A 25145-nucleotide genomic window follows, 5' to 3' on the forward strand; every position below is an offset into this window, starting at 1 on the left:
GGAGAACATGTACAAACTGGTATTACAGGCCTGAAATTGCCCAGATGCATACAGGCTGTCATTAAAAATGCAGAAGTTAGTTTTCTGACACCCAAGTGATTCTACTGCACGGTTCCATCTGTTTTTCCAAAGTATACGATGCTTCAGCTTCTACACAGCGTGTTTAATGGCTCTCTGCAATGGCTGAACACGTTTTGACACAGAGTAACATTTTTCTCCTGGGTCCTCTCCTTAGGAATGGATGACTTACTTGTGCTAAAACTTTAATATTTAAATTAGGAACAAATCATCCTGAAACAGGCACCAGACATGGATTATTTCAACCCAGACATTTGCAAAAGGAAAAACATGCTCATGAGCAAAGAAAGGAGCTTAGAATGGTGTGGGCAACCTGAGCTGCAACTGGTGATACCAATATCAAAAATTACACCACCATGGCACTCTCAGAAGGGGGTTGGTGTATTCTAAATGGTCATGATGATCATGTGCTCACCCTTCATCTTTTCATTGACTGTTTCACATCTATAGTCTTCAAAGAGACAGTTCCACAGCCCGTTGTGCCATACATACATAGCCCTCTTCACCTTTCACATATGTTCTGGACCACTGCTGTGTGACTACATTAAAAAAAATATATAAGAAAAATGCGTCAATATCCTGAGAATTGGGAGAGAAACTCTAAAGGATGAGGCTTTTTTAAAGAACCTTTTATATTGTTATATCGATTTTATCGATTTTATGTATTCTGTGTGTCTGGGTAAAAAAAAAAAAAAATCATTCTGTGTTCCCAGAACAACACTTGTGTCCATATAGCCACACTTTTGTGTATCCATCTAGTGATATGAATGCAAAAATAACTACTAATAATGCAAATATTTAAGGATTTCGTGTGCAGTTATTTATGTGTGTTTAACTTTCAAAGTAGGAATAGATTAATATTCTGAATACAAGTAATGCTCCTTGCCGATTTTCAGCAACTCACCCGCTTGTTTGTCCTGTTTTATGTAGCATTAAATTGGTCCGAGAAAGGCAGGTTAAAAAAATAAAAGGTTCCCCTCAATGTCAAGCATTTTTCCTTTTCCCCCCTCATGTCTTAACCTTTTTATTGTAAAAGTAATGAAAAGTAAAATTTGCTTGTTTTTATCATTGTTTTCCGCTTGATGAGATCCTTTTATAAAGAACAAAGAAAAAAAAATGCCTAGTCCTCAGCTGCTTCTGATGCATGGAAAATTAATCTTACTTTACTTCAATATGTACCACTGAGTTGCAGTCGTACTGTGGTGTTTTCTGCTTAACCTAAAGAGGAAAAATACATCTGGCTTATAAATCAGACCAAAAATTGAATACTTCATTCAAGCATGTATGGGGTGACTGTTCTATATATTTTACAGGCCTGTAGTGTAAACTACATGGTATGTTGGTAAAAGCCTCCTATGTTTCCTTAGAGGACTATACCCAAGAAAACTTGCAGCCTCACAGTATCTGCAAATGTAATGTTGGCTTCCTCCTGTACTGCAACTTGTGACATTTACAGTAACAGTTGTATTTCTTGATTGTTTTTAGACATTGCCCCTTGGTTACATGTGTTCAGAGCAGAAGATGCTGTGGACTTCTCACAGTTAACATTTGACCCAGGACAAAAAGAGCTTATTGCTGGAGCAAGGTGAGAGATCTGTTTTCTTTTCATGTTACATCACACTGGATTTTGTTCTTTGTTGATAAGTAATAGTGAGCCAAATTCTAACATCAGCATGCTCTTGTGCAACTCCTCTGCCTTCCAGACCCATTGAACTGAACATTTTGTATGTTTATTTCTCTTATTCGTGACTGAAATTAAAAGATGGACTGCTTGATATCAAGGATTCTAATAGCTCACACTGTTCTCATTTTTAAGAGGAGTCTTCTGGAGTACTCTCAAACTTTGGATGCATACAGTAGAACAGGCAGATGCTGTATGGCAATGGGACAAAAGTTACCATAGCACAAAAACCTACGACGATCCCAAGTTTGGCTAAACAATATGGCTCTTTGTGCTTGGATTAGTCTAATAATTATTCAGTAAAATGGCATGAATGATCTGTTGAAAGACTGCAGCGTTAGTGGTAAATTCAGCGATAATAATGATTTTTGCAGAGTAGGACAGTACTTTGCAAACTGTGATCAACAGTGACTCTGTCTTAGGTGTCAACATTGAAGCAGTGACAGTCCTTGAATACCATTTTTTCTTCTCTTAGCATATGAGGTATAATAAAACATTTTGGTTGGCAAAAAACTTTAACCATCTAAACTTATTATTTAAATCTACCTTCTGAATATATTTTACTCTTGAATTAACAAAGTTCTAGTCACTTTATTTTTCTGTTAGATTTAGTATTGGATTATACTTCTGTGTCCCAATTTGTTTCTTAGTTAACAATGAAGTTCAAAATAGAGAGTCATAAAATGCACTGCGAGAAAATTTTTTTCCATGTGCCAGTGGAAGTTGCTTAGCTACAATGGCAAAACTTTCTGAGTGTGGAGATAGATATATGTCTCTGGCCCACCTGAGGTGGGATATCCTGTGCACTCATGTTGATTTTTCTATTCTGTAAGGTGCCAAATGACATGAGGCATGAAGCTGACAGCTGGCACTGTTCTGTAAAGGCGGCCAGCAGAAGTCAGGGCTGTCTGAGTCTCTCCTCAGTCCCATGAAATTATGTGTTGGATCGATGCACACTGTATAAATCTCAATAACCAAAGAAAAAAATGACACACCACCCCCCAGTCCCCCTTTTCTTCTCTGTACTGTTTGTCTGAGCTCCAAATCACAGCAAAGAACATGCTCATTTAAATTTGTGCTTTTGATGAAGTCTTTAGAATCACTATGGGATAAGCTTTGGCTGATTTTGTTGAATAGTCAGTGACTACAAAAAAATGCCAGCTGCAAATTCTGCCTTTTGCAAAAGACCCAATACAGTGAAAGCAATAGGATTCGCTTGGTTACTCCATAAGTCAATGCTGCTTCAGAGCTTCATATCTCTTATTCTGGCTAAAATTGCAAAAATAAAAGTATTCAGTCTTTTAAAAATCACAACAGAAATCTTTGTTTTCCACAGTCCAGTATGACTGGCTGTTATTTGTTCATAGATTTTATTGGATTTTTCCTTTCCTTACTCTGCATTTCCATTCTAAAATCTAAGCTTTTCCACAGCGCTGGTGTGTTTGGCTATGGAGACCTCACTTCAGAATGGCTGTACTTGCCAGCCAGTTTCTCTAATTGTACATATTGTTGATATTAGTATGTCCTTTTCACTACACATTTTGCTCTTCTTGAAGCATTGTGCCAGACTATATGGTGAAAGTCATTTTATATCACGGCGTCATAGATTCAGAGACTAGCAACCAGCTGTCAAGCTGCTCTAGTCCCAAAACCGCCAGGGCTGATTTTACTGGTTATGTACCTTTTGCATGTAGTCCCTGCGACCACGTAGCATGGATCAGCTCACTGTGAATATGACAATAACAAACATACAAGCAAAATACAGTTGTGAAACTTTGACGCTATTGGAAATTGTTAAATCCATTTTCCATCACTGATATTCACTGCGGGTGATTCTTTCCCATTTTTTAAGTTCTACATCCTCTAAAGAGGTTCATGACTTGTTTGTCTTAATAAGCAAAGTGGCAAAGGTCCCAGCTGGGATCCAGACTGGATTGCCATTAGGAGCTGCCGATGTCATGCAGCTACATAAAAAGACAGGTATGATCCCATGATGCCTCAAAAGGTGTCTCCAGTAGTGACAGAGAACTGTTGATACCATTGCACAAGGTCCTTGGGAGACTTTAAACTGTAGTAGTGTGTATTAGTCTGTTTATATGTGCTTAACAAGGTTAACTGGAATTGGAAAGACATGTAACGAAGGGCTGCTGAAAGGCAAATGAAGAGGGTTGGAACTCTAGTGCAGGAAAACAGGCTCAGTGTGTGCACGGTGCCTGCCCATAAATCTATCAGCAGGTACGTCTAGGGAAGGAAATAGCTGTATAAACTACACAGTAGTGCTGGCAGAAAACCGAATTGGTTTAAGTTGGCCATGGGTAATTTAGTCAAGAAACAATGAGTTTCGTCTCATTTTACCAGTGTGAACAAAACAAGAACAGATACACTTTTGAGATAGAGATCTCTTAAATATATGGAAGGGACATGATTCTATAGTATTTACCCTAGCAGGCAATGACTGGGAAGGTAATTACTAGTTACATATTGCTAATATTTGTCTTGCTTGTATGGGAAATGAAGGTGGTCTTCTGATGTCTGCGGGCATTCTGTAGTTGCTGTGCTGTGTTGTAATACTTCTGTTTTAAAACAATGTCATTTGGTCTTCTCTCAATCTGCTGTGTGAAAGGAGGTATATGTTTACCATTGGTGAGGGCTTTGGAGGGAGAGGAATATCTTCTTCTAAAATGACTGATGAGTTAGCCTGGATCTCAGTAACAACCTACGGTTGCCCTGCTTGCCTGGGACATTTTTGCACAAATTATCAATGTGAAAAATTCATTTAGATAGCTTTGAGGACTGCAGGAGCGGAGGGGGGGTGGGGTGGGGAGCTGGGGACAGACAGGGGAAAAGGCAGAAGGAGAAATTTATCTTGCCCGACTGAGTCTAAAGTGCATAGTGAAGACAAGTGAAGATTACAGTTCAATTTATGAAGCTGAATTAAAGGAAGAAGAATGATTTTTATTATGGTTGCTGGGTTTTAAAATTTGCATTTGAAGAATGTGACAGATTTTTCAGTGTTATGTCAATTGGGTCTAGATTTAATGTAAAAGGAACTTTTTTCCTTAATAGGTATGTGCTAAATTATATGAGATTATACATTTATGTAAAATGGAAAAAAGAAGAAAATAGATTCTCTGCAGAGAAAATTCAGTATGGATGTAAAACAGTTGTTTAGTACATTGTGAAGAATATTGGCTTTTGACACAGGGCAATGTAGCTATGTTCCTGTGAAACTCTATCTTTAAAATTTGCCCCAGGCATTGTTCCTAGCATCACATATGACCTGGCAGATAAAAATAAATGAGTTGTCTTGCAATCTGAAACCTTCTAGAGAATTCATTTGTTTTCTTCGAAAAAAACCCATATGGCAGGGCAGAATTTACCTTTATAATTAAGCGGCATCAGCAAAGGATTACTCTAAGGGCATTAGCTCCTCAGTAAACTCAAGGAAATGAGAGACTGCTTGTTTATCTTATTCTGATAAATCCTGATGAAATATGCAGATGAATATTTCTCTGTGTGTTATCTAGTGGACTGACTTAGCATCTAATCAAACATGATAATGATTTCTGTATTTTGAAATACCAGTAAGCATGGAGGTTCATGGATTTCTCCAAGAACAACCTTGCCTTCTTTTCCTGTATGGAAGCACTTTGCCATATGTCCTGCAGTGGTTTTTTTGTTTCTCTCTTGGAAAGGTCAACTGAGGGGGAAAAAGACCTACTCAAGGGAAGGATACGGTGGTGTCTGAAATGTCCTGGCAAATTTTGCATTACCTTTTCTTCTCCTTGTTCTCTGACAATGCAGTAAACACTTATTAGGCCTAGCTTTTATAATTCATAAATTGTTAAATGTGTTCCAGCAACTTTAGTAAAATGAGAGCCAACTAGAAGCATGTCTCAAACCCAGTAGTTTGGGGCAAAAATGTTGACGTTCAAAATAATTATTTACATTTTTCTTTTAACACATTCTTTTTTCACTCTTTTTTTGTGTGTGACTTTAAATTTTTTTTCTTAATGATGTTATTCAGACCACACAAGAAGAATTTGATCAGAAGAAACTTGTTTGTTTAAAGGGAAAATGAAGTAATCTTCCTCTTCTGAGTGTTGTTTGGAAGCTTGAATGAACAAGCCTCTTGTGCTTGAAATTATGAACTGGTAGGAGCCTAGCTGGAGTTCATTCTTAAGGTGCAGTAATTTATTTTTTAAAATTCAAGTTGGGCTAGTTCAGCTCTACTTTAAAATATTATAGTTACTTACCAGAAATGGGTCTCAAAGCTATTCAACTTTTTTTTTATTGGATAATATATGTTGAGACATATCTTACATTATTTTTTACACAGAGCATGCTAATAATGGTGGCTTTCTCATCTATGTTCTCCTGCAAGTTAATTAGATTTGTCTTCGGGATTATAACTTGCTTTCAGGTGGCTTATTGCCTCAGTCACTCCTTATCTCGCTGATGAAGGACTGTAACAGTATGCCTTTTCACTTAATTAGATGTGTGTTTGGAAACGTTAATTTGAACCATTACCACTACTTGCCGTAATAACAGAAAGGCAAATTAAAGGATTCATTAACAGTGGTTTAAGAATCTCTAATAAAGGAATAAATAACTGTACAGGTTTGCTTCTTGCTGTTGGTTGTTCCCAGCAGGAGAATCTGAGAGCTTCATGTTAATGAGATGCTCTGAGGGCTACATGTTGGGAGGATACACACACACCAGGAATTAGTGCTATATTCTTCAAACATCCATCTGGGTTTTATTGCTCATTTAACACTTGGTTCGGGGTAAGCAATGTCTGTCCTTCCACTGATTGATCTGATCTAATCTGAACTATGGTTTAATGTTAAATCTAAGAGAAGTTATCATCCTACTGCTGTGGAAAGAGGAAGGTCTTTCTCCCCCTACTGCTTCTCTTCCCTACCTTGCTAACGGCTTCCTAAATATTTTTAAAAGCTAATGCTTTGTACCTCTCCTGCTCATGCCTTGTTCCACTGCGCAGTTTTCTCCGCCTTTCTGCTCTGGTTGCAGAGTAACACTAGTCAATTCACTAACCCCACAAAAAATTACTTATTTTCTTATGCTTATTATTTTGTCTTGCCATTTTAATTAGTGGAACTACCACAATGCGTCGTCAGAGGAGCCCTGGAGTTGACTTGGGGTAAGATGAAAAGAGAAATGGCAGGGGTAAATGGAACTTCTTTGGCAGGGAACACTGCTGTTTCAGTGTAAGCCGTCTTTAGAAATTACATCAGATGAGCGGTGTTCTGAAGGTACCTGTCTTTAATTGAAGTCATGACAAACTGGATCTGTGCTAGCAGTAGTATATGTCCTGCTGCAGAATACAGCAACTTATGCCTTCTCTTGGTTCCTGGTTAGACTCTGTTCTCAGGTTAGTTAGCTGCTCCTTTCTTCTGCAATGAATGTTAGTCTAAACATATAGTTTCTGTCCTGCATCACCAGCAGTTTGGTCCTTGCCAAACTTGTGTACCTCTGTGTGCCTTTATGGCACTGAAATGCAGGGCAAGGAGCTACCAGTTGGCCAGAGGCTGATAACCATGCTATAGAGGAAGTCCTAGAGAGGTACCACTCGGAGCAGCAGTGAGGTCTGTGAAGGACTCTCTCCTGCCTCGTTGGTGCCTTGCATGAATTATTGCAGTGCCCTCGTGGATGCAGCCGAGTGGCTGCACTCATCATGGAGAGGGCTGCGCAGATGCCAGGCAGGCGTGTGGGTCTTGGTCCTCATGCCAAGAGTATAGTCAGAAAATTTAACAGGGCAATGATGAATACTGTGTCCATGACCTTCACCTCTCAGAATTTGATGGGAGCAAGATTGCATTTTGTGTAGAGAAGTGTTGACATCCTGTTCATACCGTAGTATGCATCCTGCTTCTGAATTTCCCAGGTACAGCGAGCTTCCACTGAACGGAAGGGCTCTGTTGGAAACTAATGGCAGAGGAATATGGCATGATCACAGGAGGGAAATTCAAGGCTGGCTTTGAAAATACGGGTAATCGAGTTTAGTATCTCCTTCCTTTAAGTACCTTTAGCATTAATGTGATCGCTTACATAGTTTTTGATAATTTTGTTGTTGCAATTTCTTTTCTTAATAAAATAATAAAAGTTTTTAAAAGTCCAAATTTTGGCTACCTTAGACTCTCTACATTATCCCCCCCCCGCCCCCCCCCAAAAAAAAAACAAACCTCAGCTCAAGCAAACTTTATGTGCCAAAGTTGTTTACTCTAGGAAGGGAGGCTGCAAAAAGTATGAGCTGTCTAAAATTTCTGTTTAAGCCCATTCCCATTATTGGATTTTTAGAGGAGATACAACAGTAGTGTTTAAATTTAATTTAAAAATAATCTTGAAAGAGATGATTAATATGTTGAACAATGAAAAGTTAAGAAAACTACATAGGATTTGCGTGGCTGTTTATGTGGGTGGGTACGGTACAGTGTAATCTGCCAGAATGTAAAAACTGGGGCATGTACTCTGAGATATGTGTTGCAACATTAAAAGGTATTAAAGATTTGGTCAGCCACAGTTATGAAATACAGGGCTAACGTTTTGGATGAGGTGATATTTAAGGATAAAATTGAACTCAACCACAACTTAATAAACAGCTGAGAAAGCTTACAAACTTATCTGGACTAACGCATAATATTCAGAAAAGCCTTGATCAGCATGCATCGGAGGTGCACAGGTGACAAATGTTCTGACGCCATCTCCAGCTGGGGAACTTGGGTGCTCTGTGTGAGAAGCAGGGGCCAACAGGAGAAGACGGTAATGCGTGTTTGAGATGACGTGGCATGATGGGACTTCAGGAGGAGAGAGCTCCAGAGCTGCAGAGACAGGCCACTGGTGCCTTTCTGCTTTTCCTGGAGAAGCCTATGGCAAGAAATACACAGAACTGATGCCTGGCTGATGGGAATCTGTTCAGGAGTGCTACCTTCTAGGATCTGTAGTTGCTGCTGAGGCTGTATGTAGCGACACAGCGGAGGGAATGTAGTAAGACTTGCTAATCCTGAGGAGCAACCATCAGAGAAGGAAATCAGATTTTACAGGACCTTTGAGTGGACTAATTTAATTTATAATGGGATTCTTTCTTAATTGACTCCAATAGTGTTTTTCTTATTCTGTTTGCCAAGCTCAGTGTCTCCCTGGCCAGCCTGTGATCACCTGAGTCTTCCTTTTTGCCTTTTTGAATGTTAATGAAACATGGTTAGTCTTTCATTCCTCAAGAATTCCTGTAATTTCAGAAATTATTAAAAAAGAGCAATAAGACGACCAAAAATCACTTCACCATAATTTTTAGGTTGAATTAGCATGACCTGCTAGTCTGAAAACATTTATCTCTGTGTATATGCTGTTTTCACGTTTAGCATTTTTCAGTAAGCTACTTATTTCATCATTCTCATTTGCTGAGACTTCTATTTCCTGCAAAATGCAGATAAAAATTATTTAATGACCATTCTGCTTTTTGTTATTGTAATCTGACCATTTTCATATGACAGTTCAACTAGACTACTTTGATAAGGTTTCTTTTATTTCCAATGTACCACCCTTAGCTTTTTCACATATTTTTCTTATCGTATCTTAATATAATAAAATTAATTTTCTGCATCATAATTTTTTATTTATATTGATTATCTCCGTTGCTCCCATTCTTCTTCTTTTTTTTTTTTTTTGTTTTATTTCCAATTGCTGATTTTGCTACATGGTGGAACTAGAATTGGCCTTTACCCAAAACTTTCCCGTCTTGATTGTTGAATCGTGACTTTTTGCTTAATGGTTGATTCTTACAGAGCTTATACTTTTCATTTTCAGTCTTAATATTTTTTCCTTCCAGTAAATTGATTTAAATTATATTCTTTCATGTGAAATAGTTTCTTGAAAGAAATGCGCAGGAAGGAATCTTACTGTTTCGGGGGGTTTTTTTCAGTAGATTCAGCACCATCTCTGGTCATGCCTTGAGTTTCTGAGTTTGCTGCAGCCCCTATTCATTGATTCACGCTTTCAATTGCAGATGCATATGGGGGCTTGGGGTGGGTGTTTTGCTATCTTATGAGTTTTTCAAAATCTTAATCTATATTACATTTTCCTAAATTGTATGTGGCACCTTAATGTTCTTCTAATTCGTGTCTGTGTTTAGTGCAGTAGTATTTATTGTTGCATTCACGTTTTATAGCTTGCCATTTCACAAAGAAAAGTGTAAAATGCTGGATTTAACAAGTGTTACTAGCATCCTATACTTTTGAATCTTTATGGGTTTTCAATATTTTTTTTTTACATGGACTTGTTTAGGAACATACAGAAGATTAGTTTTATACTTTTATCTATATTTGTACTGAAGTATTCACTAAAATAGATCGAAATATGTCGTCGTCAGGGAGGTGACTGGAGCATGCTTTTTGTGGTGCTTCATTCAGCTCCCACTGATACCAGTGGAAGTCTCTGCCATTGGGTTTGAGCAGGCTTGTGATTAACAGGTTTTAGTTATCGTAGTTCAGCTAGAAAAGTTGTTCAGTGCTGTGAATGCAAAGCAAAATGCTTATTGCCCTCTGGCTCTCTGAAGGAATACGGGATGATGCTTTATCTCAGTTAGTTGTGTTTTCTTCTCATTACAGTGTCCTCCTCTTTGCAGATTTATGTAACACATTTGCTTTCCTCATTCATTAAGCACCAAATGGAAACGGATTTGCCAATTACCACCAGTGTCAAATCAGTTTAATTCCAGTTTATAAAGTTTTATTTGTCTTGTTTTTATTACCACCATATTTGGACAAGGGATGGGCCTGCGTTCTAAAAGGTCTGCATCTGTGCTTCAGAAATACACTTGGTCATTTTTATTTCACATCTTTGTTGCCTTCAAATCATAAATGGACTAATATAAAGCTAAACAGAGGTTGAAAAATGACAATCCAGGGCATAATCTCAGTAACATATTGAAAAAAATATTGTCACCTATCTTGTGAGCAGCGTAATGTCTCTGCACATGTCATGAGAATTGGCATTGACTTTTTCTTTTGACTGACAGATTTATTAATATCATATTTCCAGTGTGGTTTTCTGTACTGTCATGCCTTTTTTAAAGATTTTTCTTATATGTCCTTTTTGAATGAGTTCTCACACGTTGTAAATGCATGCCTCAGAATGTTAAGCAAATACAATAGGTATTTGTAGAGCTAAATGTAGTCCTGCAAGTTTTACTTAAACATTTAGGGCATGTTTAGGTAGGAATAGCTCTGATTGCTCTTCGAGTGCTAGCTTGCCACTTGTCCTAGCATTAATGTAGTCACAGTCACTCTGTGTTGTCCTTTTACCCAGTTTATATTGCTAAGTTGTAATGGTTTTACTATGTCTTGCACATTGCTTTTCTTCTTATTCTGTTTTCTTTCTGCTGGCTTTATGAAGCTGAAAATAATATTTTAATTGGTTATTGGCAGCCACAGGAAGTTGAAAAATGTACACTAATTAGCTCTGGCTCCTGGTTCGTTCACACAAATATAGACATTTTAGTCTCCCTAACACTTATAAGGTCAATATTTCTCATTCCACACTCAGTATATTAATGGATAGAAGTGTTGTGCTCTACTGCATAGGATACAAATCTCATTTCCATAGTAAAAAAAAAAAAAAAAGACCACCAACAAAAAACCAACACCCAAACAAATAAGAAACCAACCAACCAAAAACAACAACAAAAATAACCCCAACAAACCAAAAAACTTTTAGCCTCTGTTTTTCTTCAGGATGACACTGTATGTATGTATTTATTTATTTAGATTTTTTACAATTGGGAACATTAGCTTACTTTTTAATAGGCTGAAATGATGTCATGATGAAAGACCATAAAAAGACATTAATAATTTCATGATCTGCCTTAAAATGTCACATCAGTGATAAATCATCAGCAGATATCTCAAGATGAAGTATGCACAGAGATTGATGTGACACTATGCTAAGTACTGACCTGAAAACTTAAAATGTGAGGCCCGACTACCTGCTCGTATATTCTGCAACAGAGACTGCATTTATTTGTAGGGTGAGATGGGGCATGTATGTGCTGCTCCTGTGAGCCTGATAGCACTGAGTTAAGAAAACAGTTCATACCTGCTGAGGACGCAGTTCAATTTCTCTGGAAGAAAAAAGTTGTTCTGCTTTTCTAAGTGGAAAAAAAAACATTTGCAACAACAGTGAAATTGTAGGTTCCTTTAACTTTGATATCTGGAGTGAAAGAAGCACAATCAGTGATGGTTGATAGAAGCTTATATGCAATGAGATGAGGAACAGACTAAGTATTTTTGTTCCCTGGTGAATATTTCTGAGCAAGTCATTTTGCAGATGGGAAGGTATTTTTTGTCCTTAAAGACAAGAGTGTGGATTGGTTAGAAAGACTATGTGCATCGCTTCCTGACATTTCAGCGAAAGTCTTTCAAGTCAACTTGCACGTAGCTTGTCGATGAAGCTGTGTGTAAATGTCCTGCAACTTACTGTTTTCTTTCTTTGCCCGCTGCAGGTTTCTCCATGACTCAAACCCAAGTATTTTAATTATTCCTTTGTGGTGATTCATCTGTGCTAATAAAAAAATTTCTGTCTTCATTTTACTTTCTCATGAATTCTTGCCCTGAATAGCCTGCCTCTTGCATTTTGAGTAACTCCCGTTAGCAGTATTCCTAGGAAAGACTAGTGACCTGATTCCTGTACATCCGTGATTTAAGTGGACCATATATGTACCAGAGTCAATAAATACCTGCACCCCAGAGTCCATAAATTAACAATACCTCACACCTCTTTGGAAAGAATTAGACTTACGATCTCAAAAAAATGTGGCCTAATTTTAATTTGGATTACACTTCTACCAGTTGCATGGATGTAATATTGCAGATAATTTCTGAATCTGGCAAATATTTAAATTTAAAGTTTAAATTTACTCATCTCTTTGTTATCTGCTTTTTGTTACTTTAAGTGAATTTGTTGAAAACAAAATTAATGTTACAGATTTGTTATGAATAAATTAAAATTGAAGTAATTTATTTTCATCTTTCAAAAAATTCTTCCTTTTTATTTTTATCTCTAAAGCATAGTCATTCTGTAGTGGCATTGGAAAATCAGAATAACCTTGAATAAGGTACAAATGAGGCAGAAGAGGACTGAATAATGTTATGTATGTGAAAATGTAGTAAAAGAAAGATATAATGTAAAGAAGAAAGAGTGGTATCAGAAGAAACTAAAAAAGGAAAAAAAAAATGGGCAGGAGGAATATGGGCATGGAACATGGAAGAGCCTTATTGTAGACCTAGTATGAAAGAGAATCTGCACTAGGGAAGGATGTGCTGAAATCAGTTCAAAGATGGTGTGGTATTGGCTCATTTTGGGGAATTCTGGACTGATACCATGAATGCTACCAACAGAGCTGGTTTATCAGAACAGGTGTAACAAGACAGCTGCTTTAACTAAGATAAACACAGTAAGTTGGGAGGAGTTTTGATAGTGCACGTATGTTGCACCAGTATGTGCTGGAGGAAGTGTTTTTGGTCAGTGGGGCATGTGGACCTTTCTGAGGATCCTAAGCCATCATTTCCCCAGGTTTCGAGCAGCACCTTTGTGTCACCTCTTGTTCGTGGTTTGCCTGAACTCCTCCCAAGTTCTGTACATGAAGTTATACTGCTGTAGAGAAAAAGTGGAGTGAGAAATCCTTTCGCAATAAAAGCATGGGCTTTTGTAAAGTACGCTTGGTTTGTTTGTAGCTCCTGCTGTACATGGAAAAAAAATCCTTGGGTTTCAAAGAAATTAGACCGGGTATGACAGGACTTCAGTCAGAATTGTGAAAACTGTGACTTCTACAGACACTTCATCATACTGGGATCCTTTGCGTCGAACTTTATGTATTCGTGGCTGAGATAATTGCATAAGGTTCCCATCATTGCAGAGAGAAACGGACAGCTTTAATTTGCCTGTCCTCTTATTCTCATTTAGCCATCTAACACTGGTCTCACAAATCTGCCAAAACACTGAGTAGTTTTTCCAGTTCATTTAAAAGGAAGACTGGAGCAATGACTCAGATGTACATGTATACAGTATAAATATCTACTTTATTCGTATGCAGCCAGACCTTCAAGCTGAAAGTCTGTTTTAGAAATTGCCTCAGTCCTTAGCCCAAAAGGCTGTATATTAAGACAGTCCCTGAAATAATTTAGAGTCCTGACTACTAGTCACTTTTAATATTTTTCCTGTATTTTATATTAATTATGTTTTTATTTAAACGCTAGTAACGTTTTTTTTTAGTTAACCACTTGTAACAATTAATTTTTATCTGCTATTTTTTTAACCCTAGAAACTACCTCTTCAGGTTGCAGCTTGAGGATCTCTCTCTAATACAGGTATGTTTTATGCTTGTTTTCTTAGTTCCTCTGAATGATGTAGGTAAGCAGATGTTTTAAAGCAGATAATCAAGATATTCATAAGCTTCATAATTACAGACAAGTATGCGTCTCTTTTTGTCCTCTTTGCAGCCCCATATTATATAAGTCAAGTTATCCATTTTAATTCCAGATTAGCCTTTGCCCCAGGCTATACAGACATGATGTTACCTTACTCTGCTGTGATTTTGTTAGAGTGGATCTGTAAAAAATGGATGCTGGGAATGAGGATCATGTTCTCTTAGAAAAATGTTCCAACTTACTATTGTGCAGTTTCTGTATTCAGAACTTGTTGTCATGATAGGGAAAAGAGATTTTAAAATAATGATAAATACAAAATTTTCTCCATACCTGCTAAAGTTAAATTAAGCAAATGAAACAGCAAATTTTCAAGGAAGAAATATAGAGTGAACACAGGCATCAGAATCTCAGTTTTGTATATAAGGCAGCTATCTATTGCTTAAAACTCATTAGAGCTTGGAAGGTGAGAAAAAAAAGCCTTTTAGAGGCAGTTAGGCTTCATAGAAAGGTAAGTGAGAATCCGTGATCGGTTTATTTTACCCTGAACTTCATCTGACTTCCATATACCAGCAATCTCATCTTCTCTTGGTCTTCTGAGTGGTGTTCCTTGCTTAGGTTTTGTTGGGTTTCTCTTTCATTATTTTTAACATTGGCATAATTTCTAACTATCGTTCTTGTGTTCTTGGCTCTAAGAACCAAGACAATTGTTTTAGTAAATTTAATTGAGTTGGCAAATTCACTATGGTGTGAAAATAGAAAATCATAATAAAATAGAAGTCTATGTTTTTTTTCGATAATCTTTTCATTTATGTAGTCTAAAATTAACTAGCTTTAGATTCAGTACTGTGCCTATTATTTCCTGAAGTAATACTATACAGTTCAATATGGAAATGTAAAAGGCATTCAGGTAAGGCTGTCCTTGTGACTTGTAGAACACCTTGTGTATACTTTAATCAGGCTTGCAGACTTCCTCTACCTTCCCAGACTACTAGAAACAAGATCTGAAGTTGGCTTATAATTAACCAAAATTGCAGTATTGATAAATAGTCAATTTTGTTGCTAGTGCTTCAGGCTGTGATGCACCAAGGACTTTCAATATCCAAAATTCAGACTGTCTACTGTAACCTTACGTGACATACTCAGTGTCCTAGCAAATAATTTGGGTTAAGTCCCAAAGATTCTTGTTGAGAGGCTGCACTCGGAAGTTTCTGATGCTGCTGCTGTTCATTCTGCTAATTCATAGATTGAAGTTCACAGCTTTCCTCTTAGGGTAAAGTATCATTAGGCTGAACTCATTAATGAGGGAGAAATCTGTAGATTACAGAGGTTTATAATTGTGCTGACTGACTGGAACAAACACCCTCTCACCCCAATCAGCAAAAGTATAAAATAAGGACAGAAATCATACTGTTGATGTTATACTAGGTTACTGGGTTTTGGTCTTATTAATGTGCAGAAGCCTTTAAACAGTCTTCTCAAGTTAACTTTTGGTAAAGTTTCTTATTCCATGTTCAGTGCTGTAGCACCGCTGGTTTGCTTCAGTATCTTCTAACCTTTTTTCACAAACCTTTAGGGAGAATTGTATTTCTAAATCAAAACCAAACTATGGATTTTTTTTTTTCACCAGCATATCTTAATCACCCCTACTCCAAATATTCAAGTTTTTTCCCCTTATTTTCAAATCTACCATTATGACTCCTTCATATTTGTTCTTCACAGATCTTCTTTTCCTCTTCTTTGCTTCTGCTTCCCTTCTGGTTCTGTTAAGAGTGCCCCAGGACAGCCCTTATCCAAAAGATGTGTTTCCTTGGATGTGCCAGTTATGGCAACTCCAGATCAGCTGTGAGGTGGCTGAAGCCTTTGTTCTGATGCAAGTAAGCCAGGATGTAAGGTGTATTGTTTAAGACTCCCAAACTCATTACAAAGCACACTTAGGTCGTCCTGTAATCTGGTATGAAAGTATGAAGTTAGTCACTGATCTTATAGTCATAAAAATAGGTTTGGTAGAGTTCTCGAGAGGCCATTTAGCCCTTCCACGTCCCCTGGGGCAGGATCAGGGGTCAGTGCTGCTGTCCTTACTGGTGGTTACTTGTCTGAACTCTTACAAGTCTTTGGCCGTAAAGATGCACAACTTTTCTCAGCCTTTGTTGGGAAATGTTAAGACATGAAGAGAGTCTGTCTCATGCTGGAAAGTGTGAAAGCTTTAGTAATGAAAGAGACAGTAACCATTCCTGTGGAAACTTGGAATTCCAACTTCCCAGCTACCAACCTGAAACCCACCTAGAGCCAAGAGTGTATTTACCAAATGACGTTTTACAGACCTTTCAGATATTGGAATGACAGAATCCTAGCTCAATGCCAGTCATCCCAACGTGTTGTATAGGATTACCTCAGGTATAACTGATATATTTCTGAATCTTTAGGGCATGTGAAGTTTCTCTCATTTGCATGTTGTGAAAGAAATATTTTGAATAGGATTAGAGGATATATACTTTACCAAGGTAACAAGTAAAAAATGACAATATTTTGAAGCTCCAGACCTTTCAGACCTGAAACTCTATTATGTTTGAGGGAGGTGGGAACAAAAGTGAGAAGCAAAATAAAAGTTATATTAAATCCTTGCAAAACAGAATGATGGAATTTCACAGGAGAAATAAAGCATACTGTGGTTTAACTCATTAATACTGTATGTGCTAGTCAGCATTTGTTTGCCGAGGGACTGGACACTGACACTTTATATAGGGACAGAAGAACTTTTCTTTTAGCATTTTTTTTCTTCACACAGTTGTTGTCATAATAATAATGTAAAACCTCTACTGATGTTGCTCACTTTGATTTCTTTGCATGAACCAGCCTTTGTAAAAACATGCAGACGTTTCACAAGCTAACAAACTATGTTTTCACATCTGGAAGAAAAGGCACACAGTGAAGTGGTAGCTGTAAGCAGCATTGAATGTAGCACAGTAACAGTACAAATGGGCTAGAAACAAGGCAATCCACATACCTGTTGTGTAATTATTTTAGAAATTTGCTGAAGCTCTATCTTTGCTGTTGTGTGTCTGAAGGAGGAGGAAAATTGCTGACTTTTCCTCAAGCACAGCAAATACTTCCAGCATGGGAGTGAGCATGATTGGTACAATTTGCATCCTCCTTTTCTGCACTTTTCAATTAGACTTTTATACCTGTTTATTTTTTTTTACATTGATGCATTGATTTTTTGTATTGTTTTTTTTCATCAGTTTAATGTTTCTTATAGTACTTTTCTATCTGGAGAATAAAGGGAATGCCTAAAACTTAATCTTGCTTGTTGATGCACTTCAGTTGTTTTTGTACAAACAGGTTTCCTCTTCTGTCATGCTTAAGTGTCTGTTGGAATGTGTTCTTAGTTTGTCTACACGCTGCTGTTATGAAGATAAAAGGCTTCACGTTGCATGTAACAAACTGGAACAGTAAGAATCATTTGGTTAGAGCAAAAGCATTTTTGCAAATCTTTGCTTACACATTTCCATACGTTTTTGAAAAGGTGGACATTTTATAAATAAAGTATTATCTTGGAATATTATCAGACATTGCACTATTATCAGATATTGCTTTCTAACTCTCTAAACTCTCTAAACTCTAAAACTCTCTAAAAAGCAATGAAGTAAAGTAATGACTCCTTGTTTGCAAACTTTTGCAAAAAATTACTTTGGGCCAAAATATGTGTATGCCTGGAAAATAGTTTTGAAATACAAGATAACCTTCCTTTAAAACAAAAAAAAAAGAACCCAAGCCAAACCAACCAAACAAAAAAAAACCCCACAACCAAACCAGACAGTTATTTGAAATGCAAGTTCTCACAAAAGAAATGCAGAACAGAGATTTATGTATTAAAAGGGTACTGTTCCCTTCCAGTTTAGTGGAGGTTAATCCCTTGTAAAAGTGAGGGTTAGAGTGCTACTAGACTGCATCAGACAGGATGTGTATCTAAACGTGAGCTAGGACTATGCAGTGAGACATCGCTGCCTATTGTGGGTACATCAAAGTTGTCATCCCACATGTCATGGTTCTGTGCTCTGTACTTTATAGGAAAAGACTGTTTGAGTAAGCAAGTTTCATGCGATAGTGTCTGTAGCAAACCAGTATTTGATGTTTTCAGCAGTTTCCTTTGTGTAGCAGAATAAAGACGACTAAAATGAGTGAAAGCCTCCTAAGCTCTTGCCGGAGAAGCCTGAGTGGAATTGTTCAAAGCTGACTGTTGGAACAATGTGTGCATAGCGATTATGGATTGAGGAAGATGCACTTATTGGACTGTGGTTGTAGAAGGGCAAATATTTTACAACTTTTGCTACAGCAATAGTAGGCTCACAGACACAGAGGCCTGACTCTGCATAGTTTTGTTTTGTGAGTTTTGCTTTGTTATTGCTCGCCTCAAGTAACAGTAGAATAATCCATAAAAACATTGGCCAAGATGAAAGCCAGATTTCCTGAAAACTCTCTTATATTCCTTAAACTATTAAAAGCAGAAATCTAAATAGTAGTGTTTAAGTGAATAGATTTGTTTTCAAGCATGTTACTACAAAAGATATCTAGCCAATGTCAGGATTAATAGTGGGGCTTTTGACATCATGTAGATGATGGCTCTAAAAAATGCCTATCTTCCACATTTTTTTTCTGAACTCTTTCAAAAGAGAGCTTCTAAATTAAAACATTTGCTTGTGTCTACCTACATGACAAGTTTGCTGATGTACCTGTAAAGAGTGAAAAGCTAATACATGCTGGCTTATAAAAGTGTTTATGCCACAGTTGCCGTAACCATTTTTGCAAGCCAGCACATATAAGCTTTTCACAAACCTGACAGAACATATGTATCACCTTTTCATCCATAAGATGAACTTCTTTACAAACTCAGATCATTAAGGAGTTTACAGGGTACATGCTTGAGTTTGCCTTTCTCATCTGAATCTTCCATCGGTGAAGTCTATTCTCAGTCTGAGATGCCCAGAAGGTGGAATATGAGCCTATTCCACTTGCTCCTGTAATTATATAATTTTCCTGAGATTTTATTCTCATGCTGAATCTCTATATCTTCAATTAGAAATACACATACCTCAATGTCCATTTTTAAAGGCAGTTTTAGCCCCTAGTTTACCACAAGATTCCAATTAAATTCTTTATGCAGGCTAAGAAGGTTGGAGGTTCTTTTTCCTGTGTTTTATTGAACTTTAAATTCTGGAATCTTGAGTGTTTGGGTTTTTATATCTCTATATTTTTATAGATATGTGTGTGTATGTGTGTATGTATATATGTATACACACACCCATTAACAAGGCATTCAAAGAAGTAAAGGCAAGATTGGATCTCTGAGTTGTCAGGAAAAGCAGCTACTTCGGAGAATGAATTTTACCAAAGGGAATTCTTGCCAGTGTTTACATCTGTCAGGAGTGTCTGGAACACCTGTCACATATTATAGTTCACTTTTATATGAGTCATTAATGGCTAGATGGTAGGCTTAATATACTTTGAATATATACTTTGTGCTTATCAGGGTTAAAGAGGGAATCTGATTTAATGATTGAGGTTTTTTTTACAAATAAATTCGTATGTATAACCTGAAAAAACTTTTATAAAGTTTTTACCTATTTGTAATACAGAACATAATTTTTTAACACCACTTGATATTTTAAATTTTTTTTAAAGGAATCAAATATTTACCAGGGTTGTAATCACATTCTGAAAATAACAATTGCTTGTTATTATTATAAACTGAGATCATATTACATCTTTTGTGAGAGGCTTTCATAACCTTGGTTTGTCTTTTTGGCTAAGGTAGTATTTGGCCTAATCAAGAGAGAATGATGTTTTAATAGAGGCACGAATCACTCAGACTCTGCTTACAGTTAATTTTTGGGACAGTGCCATAGGTTCCCTTTGCTATGAACAAAATGAAAGCTTGTAAGAAGTCATCCTGTAGAAACAAATATTTAATTTATGCTGATATGAAAAACTTTCAGTTATACTCAACAACAATTTCAGAAATAAAGCTAAGGAGGCTAAGCTTTAATCTTTTAATCTCCTTAATTTGTTGAGTCACCAAATAAATAGAACCCATTAAAAGGCAGCTTAATGCTTTTTCTAAAACTTTCATGCACTGTATTTCAGTCCGTTTATTTTTGTATATTTCAGTCAATATTGTGTAATAGATGTCTGATTTGTGAAATACCTGAAAGAAATGTAATGAATCTTCTATTTTATTTTGGGATGAAACTACCTGTGCAGAAAAGGAGTTGGAAGAAAAACTTTCTCTGATTTCACACTTGAAGGCATAAGGGAACTAACCTAAGGGTATCCTTAACTTGTGACAGCCATAGGCTGGCAACATTGAAATGCAAAGCAGACTGAGATTTAACATTGTATTTGGGTCCCAAAGGGGGGGAAAACCCCAAAGTAAACAAGTGGAAAAAACCCTCTGTTGGGTTCCCCTGTACCTGGTATCTACTTAATGCGGAGGGGAATAGAGAGTATTTCTTCCTATAACAGATGGGTTTTTGCCTTCTTTATGGGAAGGGAGCATCTGCCACCAAAACGTTATTTCTGCCTCAGCCCTTCATGTTTGTGTCTGGGACGTGTGAATGAAAAATGGATAAGCAGAACAGATAAGTTAGTGTTACTTCAATGCTGTTCCAGGTTCCTCGAAAGCTTGGAAGCAGAGGGAGCAACTAGTGCTCATAAAGAACTTTTTCGAAGATGACTGAGGTGAGCAAGTTGCAGAATGATCAAAAGGTGATAGAGCAGGTGTGAAGTTCTGCTTGGGTGCTAGGGGTGACCATACGTGAGGTGGTATTTCACAGAATCACAGGTTGGAAGGGACCTCAGGGATCATCTAGTCCAACCTTTCTAGGAAGAGCGCAGTCTAGACAAGATGGCCCCGCACCCTGTCCAGACGACTCTTGAAGGTGTCCAACGTGGCCGAGTCAACCACTTCCCTGGGGAGATTATTCCAATGGGTGACTGTCCTCACTGTGAAAAATTTCCTTCTGGTGTCCAATCGGAATCTCCCCAAGAGCAACTTGTGTCCATTCCCCCTTGTCCTCTCCATGTGACTCTGTGTAAAAAGGGAGTCTACAACTTCTTTTTAACTACGCCTTAAGTACTGGTACATGGTGATGAGATCCCCTCTGAGCCTTCTTTTCTCAAGGCTGAACAAACCCAGTTCTCCCAGCCTATCCTTGTATGGCAGCTTCCCAATCCTTTAATCATCTTGGTGGCCCTTCTCTGGACCCCTTCGAGCCTGTCCACGTCCTTTTTGTATAGCGGGGACCAGAACTATACACCGTACTCCAGGTGTGGCCTGACAAGCACTGAGCAGAGTGGGATAATGACTTCTTTCTCTCTGCTGGTGATGCCCTTTTTGATGCAACCCAGCATCTTGTTGGCCTTCTTGGCCGCAGCAGCCCACTGTTTGCTCATGTTGAGCTTCCTGCCCACCAGGACCCCCAGGTCCCTTTCCACAGAGCTGCTCTGCAGCCAGGTGGATCCCAGTCTGTGCTGCACTCCAGATTATGTTTTCCCAGGTGCATGACCTTAAACTTCTCCTTGTTGAACTTCATAAGGTTCTTGTTGGCCCACTCTTCTAGCCTACCCAGATCTCCCTGCAGAGCAGCTCTCCCTTCTGGAGTGTCTACTTCCTCCCCTCAACTTGGTGTCATCAGCAAACTTCATCAGGCTACACTTGATCCCATTATCCAGATCACTTATAAAGATGTTGAATAACATTGGGCCCAATATCAAACCCTGGGGGACTCCACTAGTGACAGGTTGCCACTTGGAAAAGGAGCTATTTATCACCACCCTTTGGGTGCGGCCTGTCAGCCAGGTCCCCAGCCGCTGCACAGACCACTTGTCTAGGCCATAACGCATTAATTACTCCAGGAGGAGACTATGGGGGACCGTATCAAAGGCCTTGCAGAGGTCCAGGTAAACTATGTCCACCGCCCGCCCCATGTCAACCAGGCAAGTCACTTTGTCATAGAAGGCCACCAGGTCTGTCAAGCACGATCTACCTTTAGTGAAGCCATGTTGGCTTTTCCCAATCACGTGCTTCAATTGACTCATGATGACCCCCAGGAGGATTCGTTCCATAACTTTCCCAGGGATTGAAGTAAGGCTGATGGGCCTATAGTTACCCGGATCCTCCCTCGAGCCTTTCTTGTAGATAGGGGTAACATTTGCCTTCCTCCAGTCCTCTGGGACATCCCCTGTCCTCCATGGCTTCTCAAAGATTATGGAGAGCGGCCTTGCGATGATGCCAGCCAGCTCTCTCAACACCCTCAGGTGGATGTCGTCAGGGCCCATTGATTTGTGGGGGTCAAGCTCCTGTAGTAGTTCATATACTAACTCTTCCTTCACCGATGGTGGGTCGATATTTGGTTCAATCGGCAGTTTTGTTCCCAAAGCCTGGGACCCGACAGTGCTGGTAAAGACCGAGGCGAAGAAGGTGTTGAGGACCTCTGCCTTTTCTGCATAGTTGGTATTGATTCTCCTTTTCTGTTTAACAGTGGGCCTGTGTTTTCCTTCTTTTTCTGCTTGTGGTTGACATGTCTGAAGAACCCTTTCTTGTTATTTTTATGTCTACAGTCAGTTTCAATTCAAATTGGGCTTTTGCTTTTCTGACTGTGTGTCTGCACTCTCTGGCTCTGCCCTTGTAGTTCTCGGTAGATAATTCTCCACTTCTCCATCTCTGGTACGCTTCCCTTTTGGATTTGAGTAGACCCAGGAGGTCATGGTTGAGCCATGGGGGCCTCTTGCTCCGCTTACTTCCTTTCCCTTTGTAGAGGATAAATTGGCTTTGTGCTTCCAATAGAGAGTTCTTGAAGAATTCCCAGCTCTCACTAGCTCCTTTGTCTTCCATGGAAGCCTCCCATCGAATCCCTCCCAATTGAGCCCTGAGTGCACTGAAGTTTGCTCTTCTAAAATCAAGAATCCTTGTCTTAGTACTGACCTTCAGCACATTCAGCAGGATCCCGAACTCCACAATATTGTGGTCACTGCCACCAAGGCTATCACCGAGATATTACAAAGCAGGCTTTCTCGGTTGGTGAATAGCAGGTCCAGCAGCGCCTCATTCCTGGTTGGCACATCTAACATTTGTATCAGGAAACCGTCCTCTATACATTCCAGGAACTTGGTGGATGACATGCAAGCTGCTGTATTGTTCTTCCAGCAGATGTCTGGGTATTTGAAGTCACCCATCAGGACCAGGTTCTGTTGGCCAGAAGCTTGCTTTAGTGCCCCAAATATCACTTCATCGGCTTCATCACCGTAGTTAGGAGGTCGATAGCAGATGCCCACTGTGAGGTCCTGCTTGGATATGACCCCTTTTACTTTAACCCAGAGGCATTCAATAGAGCAGTCACAATCACCACAGTTGACTTCGATACATTCAAGGTGTTCCTTGATGTAGAGTGCGACTCCTCCGCCTCTTCTACCTTGCCTGTCTTTACGAAAGAGCTTGTAACTGTCCATTGTGATCCCCCAGTCGTTTGAGGTGTCCCACCATGTTTCGGTATTTGAACTGTTACCTTTTGTATAAGGTGGTGCTGAGAGCAGAGTTTAAAAAAGACAAAGCCCAGGACATTTGTGTATCACAATGCTGCTTCTATGCAGTACCTCTTCCTCTTCGTACCTTTCTGATGGCAGACTGCTGGATTTTATTATCCATCAAGTCCACAAATAATTAAATGAGACAATTAAGAGTGTAAAGAAGAGTTAAGAAGTATTTGTGAAGCCAGAGCTAGTCCTTTGTGACACGTAGATATGGACTTGGTAGCTGCTTTAAGTCCATTCCAGTTCTTTTTCTGTGATACCATTAGTATTTTCATTATGTTGTTCTCTGCTCACAGAACAGTAGTTACTGACCAAACATATAAGTTGATCAAAGCCAAAAATAGATGAATTCAGCTAGCAGTGCGTAATGTCTAAACTTTACCCAATGACCTCTTTTACATGCATCTGAAAGCAGCTTCCTCAAGCTAGATAAAATATGTTAGATCACACAAATTCTGATCTTCACTCTTTACCCACTATTTGTGGGGAAATCAATTACTAGCAGACAGTGCTCCATTTCTGTTGAAAAAAATTTTGCTACTGAAACAGCTGGTTTTCATAGATTCACCCACATATTAATGCAGAGGATAGCTACTACTCTGAAACCATCTTCAGTCATATTTGGCCAAGAACTGATCCACTCTTCATTCTGAATATTCCTTCCATGCATGGGTTTCTTCACCCATATAGGTGTTGTTACATGTATTACCTATTTCTCTGAGTTTTTTTTACATGTGATCATCTGAGTTAATATGTAGACCCCCATTACAAAACTACGTAGAGGGCGTATGAGGCAGCCAACTGGATGACTCCTCTCTGCTCATCTCTACTTATTCATTTACATTTGGCTTCTAAGTAATTGGAAGGCCTTAGTCTCCAGAATTTGTAATTGCCTACCCTTCAGTACAGCTGAAATTTGTCACGTAAATTTAGAAAGAGTCCAAGTGAAGCAAAAGAATATTGGCAAATTGGCAGGGCGTTGATGTTGCTTTGGCTTATCAGTATGTGTTACTGTTTTGGAAAAAGAAAGCCAGGCAGAGGTGTTGTCATTTTTCATTTATTTGCTGTATCTGTCATTGTTTTGTGCAGTACTGAAATACTAGTGCAAGTGCATTTCTAGACAAATGAGTCTGAACACATCCATTTAGCTAGAGAAGCTTAGCTTTCTTATTTCTAGCCTTTCTTTCTTAACTCTGCTTGTTAGGCTGCATCTCTTGTGTGTTTACAGTAATTTTCTCTGCTGGTTTCACAGTAAAGAAATAAAATAGTACTAAAATTTTTCACTTCCACTGAAGTAAAGCTCCTCTTTTCTTTAGAAATTAAACATTTGTGTTTTGTTTCTAAGATAAAAGGTAAGCCTG

At 38.5% G+C, this 25145-nt stretch overlaps 1 protein-coding gene across 5 annotated transcripts in view; it reads left to right on the forward strand.

The window, feature by feature from the left end:
• The window catches only part of SEMA5A (semaphorin 5A), a 349647-nt gene that overhangs the window by 125600 nt on the left and 198902 nt on the right, over window positions 1-25145 (forward strand). For all 5 annotated transcript variants that reach the window (XM_075084299.1, XM_075084302.1, XM_075084298.1 and 2 more), the window contains 2 exons: window positions 1564-1663; window positions 14094-14139. In XM_075084299.1, the coding sequence (XP_074940400.1) occupies window positions 1564-1663; window positions 14094-14139 (146 nt within the window). The remainder of the gene's footprint in view (window positions 1-1563; window positions 1664-14093; window positions 14140-25145) is intronic.

Source organism: Phalacrocorax aristotelis, chromosome 2 (genome assembly GCF_949628215.1).
Source record: "Phalacrocorax aristotelis chromosome 2, bGulAri2.1, whole genome shotgun sequence".
Lineage (NCBI taxonomy): Eukaryota > Metazoa > Chordata > Aves > Suliformes > Phalacrocoracidae > Phalacrocorax > Phalacrocorax aristotelis.